The sequence below is a fragment of the Oncorhynchus mykiss genome, chromosome 16 (assembly GCF_057628025.1).
Source record: "Oncorhynchus mykiss isolate SJ-2025 chromosome 16, ASM5762802v1, whole genome shotgun sequence".
Classification (NCBI taxonomy): Eukaryota; Metazoa; Chordata; class Actinopteri; order Salmoniformes; family Salmonidae; genus Oncorhynchus; species Oncorhynchus mykiss.
In genome coordinates this window covers 41,317,691-41,340,865 of record NC_143037.1, presented here as the reverse complement: position 1 = coordinate 41,340,865, position 23,175 = coordinate 41,317,691, and the positions used below count along the sequence as shown (strand labels likewise).

Below are 23,175 nucleotides of genomic sequence, written 5' to 3'. Positions count from 1 at the left end.
TAGGTGAGCCCATTGCTTATTGACATTTACTGTAAAGACGACCAAAACACATTACCTTCTTTGTCCTGGTCTCCTCCTGGGGATCCCAGTATTAGTAGTCTTGAGCATTGAGTCAACATCGTAGGAAAGGTGATGGTTATGAATGTAGCCCTATGGAAGATACCAATGTGACAGTAGTCAGGGGTCATGAAGAAAGTCCAGACGTTTTGTCTGTGTATTGGAGGGAGGTCAAGCTTTGACAAGTTTGCACGAGAAGTGAGAACATTAGCAACTTTGGGTGTCTTTCCAATGCATAACATTACATTTTTCACAACATTTAGCTTACGAATGCCCGAAAGAGTTTCCACTTTCGCGAGGTGACTGCAACTGTACTTCACTTGAGCAAGAAGCATTTAACCATTTTTTTTTTTGAAAGATTAGGTTGATTCTTACATCTTGACATTGCATTTATTTGTATTTTAAAGGAAATACATGACAATTAGTGAGCTGTAAATCATGCACAAAATAAATCACAAGAGCCAAAATCGTAACGTGTTTAATTCTTGAAGCAGTAAAACTGGTTTCCAGATCAGGGCAGCGCACACAGGGTTCACTGATTGAGAAATAAAAAAAAGTGTAAGGAAAAATGTTTGAGAAGATCAAAAAGAAGAGAATATGCAAGTCCAAAAATAAGACAACAGTAAGAAAGAATGTAGCTCGTTTAGTTTAGTCAGATGATTCATTAAACCAGAAACATACATGCAAAACAGACATTCATGTAACATTTTTTAAAAAAAGTACTCTTCCCTTTCATGCACCTCTTCCTTCTCCATATGCCAGGGGTCTCCAACCTTTTCTAGCATGAGAGCTACTCATAATTGCTTTCCTAGCTTTGAAACATGCACTCCTTGTATTTTCCCGAATTCTGTTCTCTCTGTTTTATTTTTTGTGGTTTGGGATTTATTTTTATTTAACTCAGAATTACAATTATTCATAGAGAAACAATGCAATTTTATGTTCTGAATCAATGTCAATGCTTAAATCACACCAGAATACCATCTTTCGGCCTGGAAAAAAACCCAATTCTGATTTGAATGTAATACCACTTTAAATGCACATTTTGCGAGAGAGGAACGTGCTGGTTTAGCGATGTTTTTGCAACTGCATATGTCATACCAGTTTGCAAAACAAAAGCCCACCCCATTGATACAAATAATCATGATATAATTCTGCCAGGTAAGCCTGGTTTTCAGTTGACATTAAAATGATTAGGTTTGGGGTTAAGTCTTTCTGTCTACCGAGAAGACAATTGTTATTTCCGCTAACTGGTATACCGAAGTGAATGATAGGCAAACGCGCACACCACACAGACATACAGGGGCAATATTGCGGGAAATGTATTGACAGATATTGTTACGTTTGGGTTTTAAGCCAGTTGTGACTAACTAGGGGTAATGTCAATGTGGATTTGATAGTAGCCGGGAGCTTGGTGTGTGTGTGTGTGTGTGATACTTGACAGTCTGCAGAGTTCTCATTCTCAGCCCGAATCCAACCGCGATCGGCCCAGTCTTTTAGTCCTACATAATAATAAAACGCTTGATTGTATTTAAAGGCATTAATGACTCGTTTGCTGTCTAATGGCATGAATTATTGATTGATTATATTTTAGTAGGCTAAATTAAGACACAACGTGCGCTCACAGCTTGATGGATTGATTATACAAGGCTACTACGAGGTGGGTCGAGCAAAAATACATTATTTAGGCTATTGCTTGCTAAATGTTTCTGATCAGTGATGGATGAGCTAACAAATAAATGAACCACCACCTCCACTTGCCCAGCCAGAGATCAATTAAGCAATATACAGACATAAATTCAGTGAAACAAAACCATATTGATTTATCAGTCAAGTCGCAGGCATTAGGTCGGGTGTATCACAGGCTACTACCGAGTGAAGAGCAACATACACTTGTTAGGCTACATAACATGCTTGCAAAATGTTCTAATCAGCGAATATGAGCAAACTATAATAAAGATTATCACTAGCACTCACCTCAATTGAATTAACATTTTCCCAGTCTAATTGGGAAAATAAAAATATTTGTATATCCAATCTGACATTGATTTAGCAAGAGGAGTCCCCCCACACTTGTCGCAAAAAGAGCGCAATGGGGCAGTCACAATCAAAACAGTGATGAAATGAACCCACAAGACTGACTTTAAACAATTTGGGAAGTGCATGTATTTTTCATAACTATTTGGTGGGCTGCTCCAATTGGCCTGTTGGAGAACCCGGATATAGACATACATCAGAGGTGGCTGGTGGGAGGAGCTATAGGATTGTAGTGGCTGGAATGGAAAAAAGGGAATGGAGTCAAACATGTGGTTTCCATATATTTGTGTTTGATATTGTTCCATTTATTCCATTCCAGCCATTACAATGAGCCCATCCTCCTATAGCTCCTCCCACCAGCCCTCCACTGACATACATGTAACATAGAACAATTACTCTTCCTCCTCGTGTTTCGTGGGGGGACATGCCTTCTTCATCAGTGGCGCTGGCATCGACACCCTCTTCTTGATAACATGCTCCATGTGGGCATGCTCAGATGTGTCCAGGCTGATGTTGTATTTAGCAAGGATCTTCATGATTGGCCTCAGTTTCAGCCACCACGATGTTTTGGGGATGCGGTGCCTGGACAGGACAGCAGAGGGGGGTAGAGAAGCCTTAATAGGAATGTTAGGGATATTTTGGCCCTGTCCAGGAACAACCACTAGCCCTTACCTCTAGACACTCGTGGAGATCTGAGAGGATTGGATAGCAATATGGTGATAACAGGTGCTAGGGTTAATTTCTGGACAAGGCCAATATAAAAAGTGGTCCTTTGTAGCTCAGTTGGTACGGTATGGCGCTTGTAATGACACAGTAGTGGGTTCAATTCCCAGGACCGCCCATATGTAAAATGGATGCACACATGACTAAGTCATTTAGGATAAAAGTGTCTGCTAAATGGCAAATATTATATTATTATAGAATAATCAGCAACTGCCACTTTCAAGTTAAGCGTCATAGATTTTATTTTTGAAAATATGTATGATTTAAAGGATCTTACACAAAGTCTGTCTGTTCCTTCAGCTCAGCAAGAGGCTGGAAGGTCAGTGCTCTCTTCTTCATGCCCAGCACACAGGCAGAGTCTGGGGTGTTAGCGAAGATACGACCTGGAGAACAGGAGAAGAAGATTAACTGTCACAGAGACAGAGATTTAAAAACAAGTATATGAATTTGTGTGGTATAAGCAGGGGTTATCTCACGTGGACAAACGCACGTAACAGAGGACGGTATCGTAGCGTCTGTCTGTCAGATTTTCTACATCACTGATCATTTAGACAAATTACGATTTCACAGGCTTTCGAATTTTGGAAGAGGGGACATTTGGCCCATAGACTTGCCCGAAATATGCAGCGAGAGGGGGGTGGAGCTACCATCGTGCTTCAGCTCCTCATTCTAGTATATTTTCTAAGACGTCTGCCCCCAGAACTTAATCAAGCATCTGACGCAATTATGCAAGATTTTAGTTCTGGGTTTCTGAGATTAAACCAAGGGATACAACGGACACAAAATGTACTATCAATGGACACATTTATTTTTTACATCCTATCTTCTACGTATGTGTACATTACAATTGCCACTAAGACACATGGGCTAATTGGAGACATCCCACAGCCTGTCTGTCTTACCGTGTCTATAGACCTCCTTGAGTTTCTCTGTTATCCACAAAACAGCCTTGGAACCCATCTTGGTGCCAAAGTTCCGGTCGAAAGGTGTTGGGGTGCCGCCCTGGGGAGAGGAAAGGTTGTATTACTGCATCTGAAGTCGACGTGCTGTATGTTCTGGAAAAGCTATAATATTAGGGACACTCTTCTACTACTTCTAATAGGGTGCCATTTGGGGATGCGGCCTTGTCACTGTTAACAGACCTGTTGCATGTGTCCCAGAACGTTCTTGCGGCAGTCAAAGATGCCCTTGCCCTCCTCAGAGTAGAGGGCGAAGATAAAGTCTGTGGTGTAGTTGGCATTGCAGTTCTCATTCCTGACACACAGAGGAATAATCAAAAGGTGTACAGATGAGATCTAAACATGAATGTAATGTGTATACACACTGTTGAAGTGGCATGGCAGTTTTGGGTTTTGGGAAAGGTACAAGCATGGTAGATAATGAAATTGAATGAAGGAGTGCTTGAATGAACCCCACCTGAGAATCAAACCTCTCTTCACATCTGTCTTCATCTTCTGCACGAGATGCTCTACGTTCATCTGTAAACCAGAGCCCGTCGGTCAGCACACCTTGGTACCATGTAAACTATATAGAGGCCAGTTTGTACCATGTATACTTTTACGTAGAGGAGAAACTTAAGCCTAGTCCTGGACTAGAAAGTATGTTCAATGAAGATTCTCCACGGACAGCGCCTCTCCAGGAATAGTGTTCATGACTAAGCTTAATCTGTGTCCGGGAAACTGGCCCAAAGATTTTCACAAGCTGACAGACTGGTGTAGACTATGTATGTGTCTAAAGCTCTCCATGTCATGATAGAGACAAAGAGAGACTGCAAGAAAGTGTGTATCCTGCTTCAGCTCACCTCCAGGTCTCTAATACCAAATTTGTCCTCATAGATGTATGCAGCATCAGCCCCAGCAGCCAGACCTGCCATGGTAGCCAGGTAACCACAGTACCCTCCTGCGGTCTCAATGATGAACACACGACGCTTGGTGCCTGCTGCTGACTGCTTGATCCTGTCACAGGTCTGAGGGGACAGGGAACAGAGAGGAGACGGGTTAAGAGGGGGAGACTGACAGTTTTACAGCATCAGAGTATGTGAGCTGAGCGGAGCTGGAGCGGAGCGAGGAGCGGAGCGTGCCCAATTTGTCACTGGAGCGTGGAGCCTTCTCGCCCGCTCCAATTTCGCTCCAAGTAGCGCTCACTTCACGAGCTCAGGGTATGCCCGTGCCAGCATTAATTAGTAGTCTACTTGTGTGCTGCTATAGCCCCTTGCTTTATCTACTGTCATGGAGTTCGCTAAATATTTTCATAAAGAAACCGATAAAACACAGGTGCTAAATCAAGGTGACTTACAAAGATGAGGACCAAGAGCAAGAGAGGGAGTGTGGTGATGTAGAGTCCACAACTAAAGAATCATAGTGGAATCTGAAAAGACATGTATACTGAAAACACGATGGTGTACTTACTACGTGCACATGCTAAAAGAAAGGAACGAGGCCGATAGGGGCGGCAGGGTAGCCTAGTGGTTAGACTAGTAACCGGACCGTTGGACTAGTAACCGGAAGGTTGCGAGTTCAAATCCCCGAGCTGACAAGGTACAAATCTGTCGTTCTGCCCCTGAACAGGCCGTCATTGAAAATAAGAATTTGTTCTTAACTGACTTGCCTGGTTAAATAAAGGTTAAAAAAAAAAATAGAGGTGGTCATTGTAGCAAAGTATTTCTAAACGAAAAATCAGATCTCTTAAACGTTTCGTTCATTTTTGTTCTATTTTCTGTACAATAGGCCATAATAGATTTTGTCCCAATAGGCCTGGCATATTCCCACGTTCAATGAGCTTTCCGTTTTGATCAATTTATTTTGCCTAAAAGCTTTTAGGCCTACCTATAGAAAAATAAAAAATTAACTCTGCATCTCTGCCTAGTCTGGCAAGAGTGACCAAGAGGGTGTTTATCATCCCCAGTGTTGAGAGGATACTCTCCAGGCATCATCGCACGTGCCTGAAGTCACAGACTGGCCAAACTTGTGCTTCTAAAAATGAATTCAAAAGTCATTGTCCCTACCAGCCTACAGTTGCACTCGCAAATGCTTCACAATGTTTTTCTTTGTAGGCTAGAGCCTTGAAATATATGAAATACTATAGCCTAAATAATTCATTTTCGTTCCTTCTTAGGCTCCCTGTCTGGCTCCTGACCTATTTAGACTGTTTATATGCGGTTAATATGACATGTAGCCTATTTGAAATGGAGCGCAGGAGTTGATGAGCGGGATTTCCAACCACTCAATGCTCACATTCAGAATATGGAGGTTATGGTTTAGAGTAGACCATGTGCCCTAACTGTTATTGAGCTGGGCCATTAACATCTTGTTTTTATGGGACAATTTCAGGTACAGCAGCACCTCCCTGTTCCAGTTTAAAATGTTTTCACCCTACTGAACATGACCCAGGTGTTGGTGTTACTTATGGTGATGGTGTGTTCATGTATTACGGTACTGGCCATGGTTATGGTGTTGATATGTTACATTTCTGATCGCGGTGATGATGTATTATGGTACCGACCGAGGCGGTGGTGTTGATGTATTACGGTACTGACCGAGGCGATGGTGTTGATGTATTACAGTACCGACCGAGGCGATGGTGTTGATGTATTACGGTACTGACCGAGGCGATGGTGTTGATGTATTACGGTACTGACCGAGGCGATGGTGTTGATGTATTACGGTACTGACCGAGGCGATGGTGTTGATGTATTACGGTACCGACCGAGGCGATGGTGTTGATGTATTACGGTACCGACCGAGGCGATGGTGTTGATGTATTACAGTACTGACCGAGGTGATGGTGTTGAGGGCTGTGTCAGCTCCGATGCTGAAGTCTGAGCCGGGGACGTTGTTGGAGACAGTGGCGGGGATGACCACCATGGGAATGCACAGCTCTTCATACTTATCTCTGCCCTGCACCAGCTCCAGACCACCCATATACGCCTGGGAGAGGGGACAGGAGGAGAGAGGAGAGGAAAAAGGGGAGGGAAGGAGATGCGAGAAGAGCAGCAGGGGTTACACTACTGAGGTACTGGGCTTGTGTGTCTTTTGTAGTTACATGTGAGATCCCACATAGACATTACATTTACATTTTAGTCATTCAAATTCTCTTATCCATGATGACTTACCTACTTTTAGAACATTGACTTGTGATTGTAAGACAGCCACACATTAAAGAAGACATGCATGTGATGAGACAATCTTCTGACTCTTACCTCGAACCCTCCAATAATCACCAGAGAGTGGATATTGAACTTAGCGATAGTCAAGCTGATTTCCTCAATGTACTCAGAAGGAAGGACTCTTCAAATAAAGGACAATTTAGTTAGTAGTGTGAAATATCAGCGATTTACCGTATCACTGCCCCAAAAATGATTTTACATGTCAAAATGAGTTTTGTGTGCCCCTCAGTTCCACTCCTGCTGACAACCCAAACTATTACACTGTATTCATCCTGCATCCTAATAATCATTCTGAGTAGTACCTCTTGGTGCCCAACTCAGAGCCCCCCTTTCCAGTCCAGCCTGACACCCCAGTCCAGGTGATAGGCTCAATCTGTGGAAGACAACAAAGTCAAGGGGTCAAGGGAGTGAGGTTTCCAGATTCACTGGACAAGAGTTATTGTACCAGGCAGAGGAGGCTGCTGGGAGGAGATATAGGAGGACGGGCTCATTGTAATGACTAGAATGGAATACATGGAACGGAGTCAAACATGTGGTTTCCATATGTTTGATACTGTCCTCCTATAGCTCCTCCTACCAGCCTCTTCTGGTACCAGGCCACACTTATTCTATATTTAGATTATAGATGACCTGGATCTGTACACACAAAGCATCCAAGAGTGTTGATCTAGGATCAGTTGAGCCTTTTAGATGTTGCATGGACAAAAGGGACCTGATCCTAGATCAGCACTCCTACTCTGAGACGCTTTATGAATATGGGGCCTGATAAAAAGAGGAGTTTTGACTGAGAGGAATGGGCTCTACGCAATGTGTAGTGCGTAGGGTGTACATACCTTTCCTTGAGCGAGACCCTCGAACCCGTCATGAACGGCCAACATGTTGTGTCCCTGAATGATGCCGATCCTCACTGCAGAACGCACAGCAGCATTCATACCAGCACATGGAGCACCAATGTTTACTATAGCCACGTTAATGTTGCTCTGCAGAGGAGGAGAGGAGAGGTAGAGAGGAGAGGTGACAAGAAGAGAATGGTGACACATTTCTGTCAGTGCTAGAGTCGTAACTAATTTAACTAAACTCAGGTGTTCATTATGTAGCTGTTGTTCCCCACCTTGGTATCTGGAGGGTTGATGTGGGCCAGCATCTTGTATGTGTTCCAGTTGTTTTCAAAGCTCCTGGACACGGCCAACAAAACAGTGATGTGTTAGTAGGCTGTGATAAAGTTCATATGTGACATCCAAGTGAGTTTCAGCAATAGTGAAGCCATTGTAAGAGTGGTAAAAGTAGGCTAGTGTTCTTACTTTCCTCTGAGCTTGATAGCATCCTCCCATCTCTTCTCAGCCATGGCAGTAGTCACATCCTTAGTCTGGGGGTGGGGGGGGAGGGGGAAGATCATTAATGCATATTTACATAGAAGTTGAATCATCTGCCATCTCAGTCCATGTCATTGTTTTTCTCTGCCATATAATAATCAAAACCCTTTAGTAGTCAATTAAATTCTTGACTATGATGAACCCATTTGAATGGCACACATACAACAGTTGATGTGGGTTAGTGACTGATACTGACCACTTGGACACACTCCATGAGGGGCAGCCTGACGGCCTGGTTACCGGACAGACTGACCACACAGGCCGGGGTCTCTGGAGTGGCCTCCAACAGGGCCATCACAGCCTCCACACCCATCCTGCTGCCCTAGGGGAGAACACACACCAGGGTTAGACACACACATCACGATCAAACACAATCACGACACACCATAGCTAGATACACACAAAGACACACCAACAGAGCCAGAACCACCTCCACACCCATCCTGCTGCAGTGGGGAGGAGGGAGAACAGATAAACATCACACATTTAGACATGCTCATACGCACAGAGACGGAGAGAGAGAGACCTACCAGGATTCTGTCGAAGGCTGAGGGAGTGCCGCCTCTCTGCACGTGTCCCAGGACAGTGGTACGGGTGTCAAAGCCCAAATTCTTCTCCACCAGCTACAAATGTAAGAAGCACACACAAAGAGCTGTTAACAACCGTCAGTTCAACCGTATTCAAACATGACAATGCAGTAGAATCTTAGCACTTTAACTCTGAGGTATTATTTGGGAAATCGGCCCTATTGTGGGCTAAAATATGCTGACACATTGTTCTGTCAGTTTTATAGTCTTTTAAGTAATTTTTCATGTGTTAATTGTGTAGCCATTGTCCCCCCTTGGTATCTGGAGGGTTGTTGTGGGCTAGCATCTTGTGTGTCTTCCAGTTGTTTTCAAAGCCATCTTTTTGTGTGTTGCCTTCTTTATGCTGGAGTGTTTACGGACATATTCAACCTCTCCCTATCCCAGGCTTTTGTCCCCACTTGCTTCAAGATATCCACCAGGGTAATTGAACTAAATAACTATCGCCCTGTAGCACTCACTTCTGTCATCATGAAGTGCTTTAAAAGGCTAGTCAAGGATCATATCACCTCCACCTTACCCAACACCCTAGACCCACTACAATTTGCATACCGCCCCAACAGATCCTCGGACGACGCAATCGCCGTTGCACAGCACACTGCCCTATCCCACTGCCCTATCCCACCTGGACAAAAGGGATACCTATGTGAGAATGCTGTTCATCGACTACAGCGCTGCCTTCAACACCATAGTGCCCTCCAAGCTCATCACTATGCTCAGGGCCCTCGGTCTGAACTCCGCCCTGTGCAACAGGGTCCTAGACTTCCTGACGTACCGACCCCAGGTGGTGAGGTTAGGCAACAACACCTATGCCACGCTGATCCTCAACACAGGGGCCCAACAGAGGTGTGTGCTCAGACCCCTCCTATACTCCCTGTTCACCCATGACTGCATGGCTTCGCACGACTCTAACTCAATCATCAAATTTGCTGACGACATTAGTGGTAGGCCTGATTACCAATGACAATGAGACAGCCTACAGGGGAGGAGGTTGGAGCCCTGGCGGAGTGGTACCAGGAAAAGCCATCCACATCGACAGGGAGCAGTGGAGAGGGCTAAAAGCTTCAAGTTCCTTGGCATGCACATCACTGAGGACCTGAACACTTTTAGTTGTTGCAGAAATTGACCCACTACGCTGTTTATTTTCTGCATCTATGTAAAAATGTTAATAAAAAAATATTGTTTTACGGTTAGGAATGTTTCTTAACGTTAAAGGCTCCCAATTTCAATCAAACGTTTTAACAGTCACACACCTAGCCCTTCACAAACTTTGACAGATGCACCATTGACAGCATTCTGCCGGGCTGCAACACCGCCCTGTTACGGCAACTGCACCACCTTCAACCGCATGGCTCTCTAGAGGGTGGTGCGGTCAGCCAAATACATCACTGGGGGCACGCTGCCTGCCCAAGAAGATCATTAAGGACCTCAGCCACTCAAGCCATGGTATGTTCACTCTGCTACCACCTAGCAGACAGAGACGGTACAGGTGCAGCAGAGCCGGGACGAGAGACCAAGAAACTGCTTCTATACCAGGCCATCAGACTGTTGAACAGCCATCACTAACTGGCTACCTGCCAGACACTCAGCCCTGCACCGTGAGACTAATGCCTCATGTATAGAGTATACAGTGAACGCTGCTCACCTCATATTCAGTTTATATACTGTTGTTTACTCACTGTGTATGTACAGTGCATTCGGAAAGTATTCAAACCCCTTAACTTTTTCCACATTTTGTTACGTTACAGCCTTACTCTAAAATGGATGCAATAAAATAAAAATCCTAATCAATCTACACACAACACTCCCCAAACATGAAAACAGATTTGACATTTTAGCTAAATGTATTAAAAATAAAAAACAGAAATACCTTATTTAGATTCGAAATTTAGATCAGGTGCATCCAGTTTCCATTGATCATCCTTGAGATGTTTCTACTTGATTGGAGTCCACGTGTGGTAAATTCAGTTGATTGGACATGATTTGGAAAGGCACACCTGTTTATAAAAGGTCCCATAGTTGACAGAACATGTCAGAGCAAAAACCAAGCCACGAGGTCAAATTAATTGCCTGTAGAGCTCCGAGACAGGGTTGTGTCGTGGCACAGATCTGAGGAAGGGTACCAAAAACATTTCTGCAGCATTGAAAGGTCCCAAGAACACAGTGGCCTCCATCATTCTTAAATGGAAGAGGTTTGGAATCCCCAAGACTGGTCGCCTGGCCAAACTGAGCAATCGAGGGAGAAGAGCATTGGTCAGGGAGGTAACCAAGAACTCGGTCACTATGTCAGAGCTCCAGAGTTCCTCTGTGTAGATGGGAGAACCTTCCAGAAGGTCAACCATCTCTGCAGCACTCCACCAGTCAGGCCTTTATGGTACAGTGGACAGACGGAAGCCACTCCTCAGTAAAAGGCACATGACAGCCCGCTTGGAGTTTGCCAAAATGCACCTAAAGGACTATCAGACCATGATAAACAAGATTCTCTGGTCTAATGAAACCAAGATTGAACTCTTTGGCCTGAATGCCAAGCGTCACATCTGGAGGAAACCTGGCACCATCCTTACGGTGAAGCATGGTGGTGGCAGCTTTATGCTGTGGGGATCCAGACTTGAACCTGATCGAACATCTCTGGAGTGTCATGACTCTCCTGGTCGAGGATCCAAGGCCTCAGATCAGCTTGGCAAATGAACAACAGAGAGACGGGGGGGGGCTTGGCCAGTTTTATGACACTTTCACACCCTGTAGTGAATCAAGTTACAGTTATAGTTCTGGCTTTCTAGTAGCAAGATTGGAATTACTTTGTTAGAGAAAAGATTTTGTAACATAACAAAATGTGGAAAAAGTGAAGGGGTCTGAATACTTTCCAAAGGCAAATCAAATCAAATGTATTTATAAAGCCCTTCTTACATCAACTGATATCTCAAAGTGCTGTACAGAAACCCAGCCTAAAACCCCAAACAGCAAGCAATGCAGGTGTAGAAGCACGGTGGTTAGGAAAAACTCCCTAGAAAGGCCAGAACCTAGGAAGAAACCTAGAGAGGAACCAGGCTATGAATGGTGGCCAGTCTTCTTCTGGCTGTGCCGGGTGGTCAGTTGGCTTTTCATAGCCGATCATTCAGAGTATCTCTACCGCTCCTTCTGTCTCTAGAGAGTTGAGAACAGCAGGTCTGGGACAGGTAGCACGTCCGGTGAACTGGTCAGGGTTCCATAGCCGCAGGCAGAACAGTTGAAACTGGAGCAGGAGCAACTGTTCTCATCCTAATACTATTACTGTACGTACCATTTCCTTTTCCAAATTATATACTGTCTATACACATCACGTATTTATATTCAGGATTCTCACACATGCTCACTCTAATATATCTCTGTGGATTGTTACAGTGGGGCAAAAAAGTATTTAGGCAGCCACCAATTGTGTAAGTTCTCCCACTTAAAAAGATGAGGCCTTTCATCATAGGTACACTTCAGACAAAATGAGGGAAAAAAATCAAGAAAATCACATTGTAGGATTTTTAATTAATTAATTTGCAAATTATGGTGGAAAATAAGTATTTGGTCACCTACAAACAAGCACGATTTCTGTCTCTCACAGACCTGTAACTTCTTCTTTAAGAGGCTCCTCTGTCCTCCACTCGTTACCTGTATTAATGGCACCTGTTTGAACTTGTTATCAGTATAAAAGACACCTGTCCACAACCTCAAACAGTCACACTCCAATCTCCACTATGGCCAAGACCAAAGAGCTGTCAAAGGACACCAGAAACAAAATTGTAGACCTGCACCAGGCTGGGAAGACTGAATCTGCAATAGGTAAGCAGCTTGGTTTGAAGAAATCAACTGTGGGAGCAATTATTAGGAAATGGAAGACACACAAGACCACCGATAATCTCCCTTGATCTGGGGCTCCACGCAAGATCTCACCCCGTGGGGTCAAAATGATCACAAGAACGGTGAGCAAAAATCCCAGAACCATACGGGGGGACCTAGTGAACGACCTGCAGAGAGCTGGGACCAAAGTAACAAAGCCTACCATCAGTAACACACTACGCCGCCAGGGACTCAAATCCTGCAGTGCCAGACGTGTCCCCCTGCTTAAGCCAGTACATGTCCAGGCCCGTCTGAAGTTTGCTAGAGAGCATTTGGATGATCCAGAAGAAGATTGGGAGAATGTCATATGGTCAGATGAAACCAAAATATAACTTTTTGGTAAAAACTCAACTCGTTGTGTTTGGAGGACAAAGAATGCTGAGTTGCATCCAAAGAACACCATACCTACTGTGAAGCATGGGGGTGGAAACATCATGCTTTGGGGCTGTTTTTCTGCAAAGGGACCAGGACGACTGATCCGTGTAAAGGAAAGAATGAATGGGGCCATGTATCGTGAGATTTTGAGTGAAAACCACCTTCCATCAGCAAGGGCATTGAAGATGAAACGTGGCTGGGTCTTTCAGCATGACAATGATCCCAAACACACCGCCCGGGCAACGAAGGAGTGGCTTCGTAAGAAACATTTCAAGGTCCTGGAGTGGCCTAGCCAGTCTCCAGATCTCAACCCCATAGAAAATCTTTGGAGGGAGTTGAAAGTCCGTGTTGCCCAGCAACAGCCCCAAAACATCACTGCTCTAGAGGAGATCTGCATGGAGGAATGGGCCAAAATACCAGCAACAGTGTGTGAAAACCTTGTGAAGACTTACAGAAAACGTTTGACCTATGTCATTGCCAACAAAGGGTATATTGAGTATATTGAGATAAAAGTATTGAGATAAACTTTTGTTATTGACCAAATACTTATTTTCCACCATAATTTGCAAATGAATTCATTAAAAATCCTACAATGTGATTTTCTGGATTTTTTTTCTCATTTTGTCTGTCATAGTTGAAGTGTACCTATGATGAAAATTACAGGCCTCTCTCATATTTTTAAGTGGGAGAACTTGCACAATTGGTGGCTGACTAAATACTTTTTTGCGGGAATTGTATTGTATTTGCGAGACATTCTACTGCACTTTTGGAGCTAGTAACATAAGCATTTCTCTGCAGCTGTTAAAAGCAACGCTAAAAGAGGTCCTAAAATAACAAGCAAACAAACTCATTTCAACTGCGAGATACAGTAATATGAGGTAGAGCTTGCCTTCTTGATGTCTTCAGAGCTAATGGGGTTTCCAGCTCTGTCCATAGCTCCCTCAGCCACAATAATCACATTCAGACGAGATCCTCTGGCTCGTTGCTGTCAGAGACCAAAGACACAAGATGTCAGCCTGATGATTAGGTACCAACGATGGAAACCGATGAGTGGGATTAAAAATTCTGTTGTAATGTGGTGTGTTTAAAAAGTCATTCAATATGGATAAAGGAATCTTTCAGGTCAGAAGTCAGTCTGTCTGTGCATGTAAACCTACATCAGCCAGTCTTCTGCACAGATGTCCCTCCCATCCATCATCTGGGGGCATCTCTGGGATGAACACCCAGTCAGCACCGCAGGCCAGAGCAGTCACCAGGGCCAGGTAGCCACAGTGTCTACCCATCACCTCCAGGATGAAGGTCCTCTGGTGACTGAGGAGAACAACAGAATAACCATCTTTGTTATAAACCAGGTTCAGAGGAGAAAACTGAAACAGGGTGTGTGAGCGACATAGTGCTGAGTGATTAACCAAAATGTATTTATTTTTTTGTTATTAAGACATAAAAATAAAAGTTTTTGAACACCTACTCATTCAAAAGATTTTTCTTTATTTTTTACTATTTTCTACATTGGAGAATAATATTGAAGACATCAAAACTATGAAATAATACATATTGAATCATGTAGTAATTTAAAAAGTGTTAAACAAATAAAAATATATTTTATATTTGAGATTCTTCAAATAGCCACCCTTTTCCTTGCTGACAGCTTTACACACTAGGCATTCTCTCAACCAGCTTCATGAGGTAGTCACCTAGAATGCATTTCAATTAACAGATGTGCCTGGTTAAACGTTAATTTGTGGAATTTCTTTCCTTAATGCGTTTGAGCCAATCAGTTGTGTTGTTACAAGGTAGGGAGGGGGCTTGTACAGAAGATAGCCCTATGTGATAAAAGACCAAGTCCATATTATGGCAATAACAGCTCAAATAAGCAAAGACAAATGACAGTCCATCATAACTTTAAGACATGAAGGTCAGTCAATACGGAAAACTTCAAGAACTTTGAACGTTTTTTCAATTGCAGTCGCATAAACCATCAAGAGCTATGATGAAACTGTCTCTCAAGAGGACCACCACAGGAATGGAAGACCCAGAGTTAGCTCTGCTGCAGAGAATAAATTCATTACAGTTGCAAGCCTCAGAAATTGCAGCCCAAATAAATGTTTCACAGAGTTCAAGTAACAGACACACATCTCCACATCAACTGTTCAGAGGTGACTGTGTGGAACAGGCCTTCATGGTCAAATTCCTGCAAAGAAACCACTACTAAAGGACACTGATAAGAAGAAGAGACTTGCTTGGGCCAATAAACACGAGCAATGGACATTTGTCATTTATTTAGAATTCAAGGCACACTTAACCAGCATGGCTACCACTGCATTCTGCAGCGATATGCCATCCCATCTGATTTGCGCTTAGTGGGACTATGATTTGTTTTTCAACAGGACAATGACCCAACACACACCTCCAGGCTGTGTAAGGGCTATTTGACCAAGGAGAGTGATGGAGTGCTGCATCAGATGATCTGGTCTCCACAATCACCAGACCTCAAACTAATTGAGATGGTTTGGGATGAGTTGGACCGCAGAGTGAAGGAAAAGCAGCCAACAAGTGCTCAGCATATGTGGGAGCTCCTTCAAGACAGGTGAAGCTGGTTGATAGAATGCCAAGAGTGTGCAAAGCTGTCATCAAGGCAAATGGTGGCTATTTGAAGAACATCAAATATAAAATATGCTTTGTTTAACACTTTTTTGGTTACTGTGTTATTTCATAGTTTTGATGTCTTCACTATTATTCTACAATTTAGAAAATAAAGAAAAACCCTAGTAGTTGTTCTAAAACTTTGACCTGTAGTGTAAGTTCAAGTATTTTAAATTCCGTTTAGTTCTGGGTTTTTTTGTGAGCCCAACGGTGTCATTTGCTCTAGAGAGAAATCAAATAATTCACGAAGGAAATCAATTCAAGAACTATGTGAGATGCTGGGCTGAAAGGAGTTGTAGATTTCCTTAAGCAAATATTCAACCTAGTTCAGTGCAGAAACATGGTAATTAACTACCATGACCATAATCCATTGCCCCTGTTCTTTCCGGCTGGAACAGAGACGGATACACTCTTATGCCTGCTAAATTAGGTTAGATACACACAGACCGCATGAGAGAGGAATGTACACAACAGAACAATGAGAGGGATAGAGGCAGTTCGTGAAAGTATGCCTTGGCTTATCTAGTTTGAATAACAGGTCAAACGATTTAGTCAGACAGCTCTGCAGCATAAATAGGATGACTAACAGTACAGAGATAACGTTAGATGGATGTCTGGCTGGCTCGTTGCTACTGCCTTAGCAGAGATGAGATGATGACTAACAGTACAGAGATAACGTTAGATGGATGTCTGGCTGGCTGGCTGCTACTGCCTTAGCAGAGATGAGATGATGACTAACAGTACAGAGATAACGTTAGAAGGATGTCTGGCTGGCTGGCTGCTACTGCCTTAGCAGAGATGAGATGATGACTAACAGTACAGAGATAACATTAGATGGATGTCTGGCTGGCTGGCTGCTACTGCCTTAGCAGAGATGAGATGATGACTAACAGTACAGAGATAACGTTAGATGGATGTCTGGCTGGCTGGCTGCTACTGCCTTAGCAGAGATGAGATGATGACTAACAGTACAGAGATAACGTTAGATGGATGTCTGGCTGGCTGGCTGCTACTGCCTTAGCAGAGATGAGATGATGACTAACAGTACAGAGATAACGTTAGATGGATGTCTGGCTGGCTGGCTGCTACTGCCTTAGCAGAGATGAGATGATGTCTATAAGGAATACAAAAAATGAAGTCATCAAATAAAAAAAGTAATATACACAACTGAAATATTTCATTATTTCATAGTAATTTCCACTTTTTCTATTGATTTATACCCAATGCACCTGACAGAGACAATGGAATATTTTCTATGTTTTAGCAATTGAAAAAGATCTCAAATAATTTTGTCATTATTTCATAATGCATTTAGTGTTTGAAAAAATGATTGCAACGGAAATTGAAAACCATGATTATTTTTTAAATAATCCAACTGAAACCGAACCAACCTTTAAAAAGCACGAATCGCTCAGCACTAGATTGTGCATGCGTGTGTGTCAGGCTGCCGTTTATGGAGTGTGTCCAAGTTGTTACTTACAGTAATTAAGCCCATCAACTGTGTGTGTGTCTGCTTGTGTTGTGTGCGCACAGTTGCAAATTTGAGTGACAGTGATGACCTCTCCTCACCTCTGTGCGGTAGTGGTGATGGCATCCACCACCTCTATGATGCGGTGCAGAGCAGAGTCAGTCCCGATGGTCATGTCTGTCCCACAGAAGTCATTGTCGATAGAACCCACCATGCCTACGATGTTCAGGTGGCACGATTTCCGGGCCTCGTCATCTGTAATTTTACCTGGAGAGCAAGCATGGTAACAAAGTAGTCAGTCATACACTGTCAGTCAAACACAGCAGCCGTTTCACCAATGTAACCAGGCCTGGGCTTAAATAGTATACAGTTGAAGTCAGAAGTTTACATACACCACACCAAATACATTTAAACTCAGTTTTTCACAATTCCTGACATTTAATCCAAGTAAAAATTCCCTGTCTAATTCCCTGTTAGGATCCCCACCTTATTTTGAGAATGTGAAATGTCAGAATAATAGTAGAGAGAATTATTTATTTCAGCTTTTATGTCTTTCATCACATTCCCAGTGGGTCAGAAGTTTACATGCACTCAATTAGTATTTGGTAGCATTGCCTTTCTATTGTTTAAATTGGGTCAAATGTTTCAGGTAGCCTTCCACAAGCTTCCCACAATAAGTTGGGTGAATTTTGGCCTTTCCTCCTGACAGAGCTGGTGCAACTGAGTCAGGTTTATAGGCCTCCTTGTTCGCACACGCTTTTTCAGTTCTGCCACACATTTTCTACAGGTTTGAGGTCAGGGCTTTGTGATGGCCACTCCAATACCTTGACTTTGTTGTCCTTAAAGCCATTTTGCCACAACTTTGGAAGTATGCTTGACTGATGTCTTGAGATGTTGCTTCAATATATCCACATCATTTTCCTACCTCATGATGCCATCTATTTTGTGAAGTGCACCAGTCCCTCCTGCAGCAAAGCACCCCCACAACATGATGCTGCCACCCCCGTGCCTCACGGTTGGGATGGTGTTTTTTGGCTTGCAAGCCTCCCCCTTTTTCCTCCAAACATAACAATGGTCATTATGGCCAAACAGTTCTATTTTTGTTTCATCAGACCAGAGGACATTTCTCCAAAAAGTACGATCTTTGTCCCCATGTGCAGTTGCAAACCGTAGTCTGGATTTTTTATGGCGGTTTTAGAGCGGCCTTTCAGGTTATGACAATATAGGACTGGTTTTACTGTGGATATAGATACTTTTGTATCTGTTTCCTCCAGCATCTTCACAAGGTCTTTTGCTGTTGTTCTGGGATTGATTTTAACTTTTCGCACCAAAGTACGTTCATCTCTAGGAGACAGAATGCGTCTCCTTCCTGAGCGGTATGACGGCTGCGTGGTCCCATGGTGTTCATACTTGTGTACTATTGTTCGTACATATGAACGTGGTACCTTCAGGTGTTTGGAAATTGCTCCCAAGGATGAACCAGGCTTATGGAGGTCTACAATTTATTTTCTGAGGTCTTGGCTGATTTCTTTTGATTTTCCCATGATGTCAAGCAAAGAGGCCCTGAGTTTGAAGGTAGACCTTGAAATACATCCACAGGTACACCTTCAATTGACTCAAATTATGTCAATTAGCCTATCAGAAGCTTCTAAAGCCATGACATAATTTTCTGGAATTCTCCAAACTGTTTAAAGGCACAGTCAACTTAGTGTATGTAAACTTTTGACCCACTGAAATTGTGATACAGTGAATTATAAATTAAATAATCTGTCTGTAAACAATTGTTGGAAAAATTACTTGTGTCATGCACAAAGTAGATGTCCTAACCGACCTGCCAAAACTATAGTTTGTTCACAAATTGAGAGTGGTTGAAAAACGAGTTTTAATGACTCCAACCTAAGTGTATGTAAACTTCCGACTTCAACTCTATGTTTTCTTTCAAATACTTTCATTGTGCTTGATTGAGTTTTCCTGGCACCATGGAACCAATGGAATAGCCTAAAAAGTGCAAACTTGCCAATTTGGCACTCCAGGCAGACTCAATGAAATGCTCAAAGAATTTTGGAAGAAAACAAATACTATTTGAACCCATGTCTGGAATACACTCAAAGTTCTTAGGGCTTTCCTATGGTTCCCGGGGTTCAGTCTTACCGGCTTTGACCAGGTCGACCAGCAGAGTGGCCCACTCCTTCCTGAACTGGTTAGCTCCAGTCAAGCTACCGTCACCCCCAATCACACACAGGTTGGTGATGCCCAGCTTGACCAGGTTCAGGGCAGCCTTCATGCGGCCCTCCCTGGCTCTGAAGTCCATGCAGCGGGCACTGCCGATGACTGTGCCACCCTGGTAGAGAGAGACTCATAGAATTAGAAGAAATAATGGACAAAGTTGTGGACTGCAATTTGGTGGAGCCTGTTAAAAATCATTGAAGACCAAGATGGCCGAAACAACAGTGTTTTTTAACTTTTCTAAACGTGATCTTTAATGATGCATATGAATCTCAACTCTAGGTCAGTTTAAGCACTGAGAATATGTCAGGCTATCATGAAAGAGAGGCAGCTCTGTAATCACACCCTGCTGGGATCTTTCCATCCAGTTTGGCCACATCCAAACTCAACTTAAACACCCTGTGTACGTGGAGGTCAGCTTGTATTACTGGAGCTGACCCCTGCTCTCCCTTAGTTACAGTAGGCATTGTCTATCCATCTATGAACACATTTGGTTGTGTGTTTGTATCCGTCTCTAATATTAAAATAAACCAGTACTCTTGGTTTCTTGTCATTCATTCACTGTAATACCCTCTCTAGACAATGACAGCTTATGACAGTTGTGTACTGTATTGGCATCAGTGCTTGTGAGTGTGTGATAACAGGACTCACCAGTTGCAGCATCATGGACACACTCTCCCAGGTGGCCAGTTTGATGTTGTCTCCTCCATCCACCAGACCCTGGTAACCCTGCACACATCATCAACACAAATACAAACTCCATTATCTTCTGAAATGGGAGACAACACCATGCTACCGCAGCCACACAACTTCTCTCTTAATGTGGGTTGTGATAGAATCCATTTTTGGGGGGTATTTCTTAAAACTTCAGTCAGATAAATCAAAATGGTAATCAGGATCAAATGGATAGTAGAGGCCTCTGTGGGTGATCAGCAATGATAGGCAACACATTATCGAGTGAATAAACTTGGATAACAGAACTGTGATTCTACTGTATGACTTTACCTCATGAACAAAGTAGACCTTGGCTCCGGTGTAGATACCAACTCTGACTGTGGCCCTCACGGCCGCGTTCATACCTGATAGTCACAGATAGACAGACAAACATGGGTTTACAGGATTGACTGAAGGCTTATACATGCTTATAACAAGTTATAAAGTGCAATGCACAATAACGAGCAGCTTGTCAAAGCCAAACTGTGACATACACAGGGCCACATCTCACAGTGGTTATGGCGTAAAACAACCCGTTTAACAAATGCTAACATTAAGACTAAATCAAGTTTACATTTGGATTTCAGCATCGTCATCATCAAACACATTAATATGACTTTTATAGCCCCTAAGTGGCTTGATACCCATATATCGATGCTTTATACACATATTTAATGTGTATCAAGCATTGACATATGGGTATCAAGTCCCTTGACATTTGTGTTTTGTGCTCAAGAGTATTTTGGCTACAACATCCGGCTGACACATCCAAAATGGCTCATAAACTTATTTTCAGAATTGGAATAGAGAGGTGTCATGTCTGTAAACAGATCTGTAGACTGTACTCTATCTTCTCTCCATGTTCAGAACACTAAAGGCCAAGATGTGTGGGTGCGTGTTGTGATTGGTTGGTTGGTAGACAAGCATGGTACGGAACCGTCTCTTGTTACAGTAGAGCAGCTGAGAGAAGAGCGTGGCCATATCCTCCATACCGTGACGTTCCACAAAAAAAGGTCAGAGGGTCTAAAATTAACACCAAATTAGAGGGGGAGACGGGCGGGGAATAGGCGGGAGATAAGTGGCTTAGAGAAAAGGTTATGGGACACATTTGGAATCATATATCTAGCAATGGTTTTCATTTTATATTTTTTATTTAACTAGGCAAGTCAGTTAAAGAACAAATTCTTATTTACAATGATGAAACAGCTAGACAAACATCAGTTATAATAATAATGTTTAATAGCCACTACACCCTATACCTAGCCACACTGGCAATGTCTCTTGCAACAACTTAGTAGAGATCTGTCCAAATAAATATAATGTATTGGTATTTACTGGTGGGCCAGCTAAGGTATTATGTGAATTTAAAGTATAAACACAGTCAGCACTACTGAAATGTAGTTATATGACATTGCCAGTAAACTACAGTCTCATTTTACTCTACTTTTATTTGTCTCTCAACAATCATGGAGTAGTACACAAATTTGAAGCATAAGTTATGCAACTTGAAGATAAGGAGTGTACTCTGCTAGGGAAAGATGCAGGTCAACAATGTTTGTGTAGATATTGCCAATTTGAGATCCTGGTCAAGTTGGGAAGTTAAGTTATCTGTATCGGGTGTCAGCCTAAAAAGTCCCGTGGCTCTAAGGGTACAGGAAAGCTATCACGCTGTACTCATCACGTTGTCCTCACTGCCCTGCCAACCACAGTAAAGATAAACCTAAAAGCTAAAGACATTCATCAACTCCTGACACCTGGCCTCTGGGACTAAGTGATCATGAAGACACATAATTCCAGAATCTAACTGGCATAACTGATCGCTCAGTTGCCCAAATCTTCTTTGGCTGCTTTTAGCTTGCTTTGGATGTTCTTCAGAGATAACTCCAGCCCTAACTCAATAATTCAACTCGGGGTGTTGAGTTAATATAAACTGTGATGATTTGATTTCACCTACAGAGCTGGAGGTCCTCACAGTCAAACCCAGACTATTGCAGTACTAACACTGGCACACACAAAAAAACACACACACAGTTACAGGCACACAAAACAGTTACAGGCACACACACACACTGCCTCTCTGACGTCACAAATACTTCTTACCTTGGGCATCACCACCAGACGTCAGCACGGCTATAGACCGGCCGATGCCCATCTTGGTTGGATCCATGCTTGTATGTGACATGGTGTCCACAGGGCTCCACACCAACTAGGTGGCGGCACTAAGGAAGGAAAGGAAAAGGATAGATTAGCTGCTATGGCTGCTACCCTGTTTCTCAAGAGAGAATGGTAAGGTCACTGGCTTTATAAGGACACTGCCCCATAGCCCTGCCCCCGAATCTCTCTCAAACACGCACACACACACACACACAGCCTTGTTTAACTGACCACACAATTCAGTCCCATTCAAAATCTTACTTTCCCTCACACCTAACCTATTCCTAACCCTAGCTCCTATAACCCTAACTTTTACCCTCTATAAATAACATTTGACCTTGCGAGGACTGAAAAATGTCTCTAGTTGGTCAATTTTTGTTTGTTTACTATTCTGGTCCCCACAAGTATAGTTAAACACATCCACACACACACACCTCATGACTGAACTAAATATACATCACAGTGACTGTCACCTCCTAGAGGGCACAGTAACAGAACATATGATAGAATGTAGGCTACATTTAAACATGCTTGAGGGATTAAAATGTGAACATTTAAAACTAATAAATTATAATACATTCATCTCTGAGACCAGAGACCTTGAAGGGTCCCTGTGTTCAAAAAGAAATAACAAATGTGACTCTACCCACATCAGGATACTGCTAGTAGACTGCATGTCTGTTATGTTTTGGTACACCCAGCACAGATGATATGAGAAAACCATGATAACATAGAAACTGTAAGTCACCATTAAGTCAAAATTGACATCGGGACCAGGCTTATGCATATCAA

The 23,175-nt window shown here is 43.0% G+C and overlaps 1 protein-coding gene across 2 annotated transcripts; it reads right to left on the bottom strand.

Moving 5' to 3' along the window:
* Positions 1-519: 519 nt before the first annotated feature.
* On the bottom strand, positions 520-22,504 carry LOC110491922 (ATP-dependent 6-phosphofructokinase, muscle type). Of its 2 annotated transcripts, XM_036946802.2 has the most exons (22): positions 22,330-22,504; positions 20,521-20,594; positions 20,167-20,244; positions 19,441-19,630; positions 17,391-17,556; positions 14,336-14,489; positions 14,068-14,163; positions 8,883-8,975; positions 8,549-8,674; positions 8,281-8,345; positions 8,091-8,154; positions 7,813-7,959; positions 7,282-7,352; positions 7,013-7,100; positions 6,588-6,740; positions 4,616-4,780; positions 4,231-4,292; positions 3,957-4,068; positions 3,717-3,816; positions 3,092-3,197; positions 2,520-2,673; positions 520-592 (listed from the first exon to the last, which is right to left on the bottom strand). In XM_036946802.2, exons 1-22 carry the CDS (start codon positions 22,409-22,411, stop codon positions 590-592), a joined length of 2,349 nt encoding a protein of 782 aa, XP_036802697.1. In that variant the 5' UTR covers positions 22,412-22,504; the 3' UTR covers positions 520-589. The 2 variants fall into 2 exon arrangements, with proteins under 2 accessions (XP_036802697.1, XP_036802696.1); XM_036946801.2 differs by lacking the exon at positions 520-592 and having other exon boundaries at positions 2,375-2,673.
* Positions 22,505-23,175: the final 671 nt, after the last annotated feature.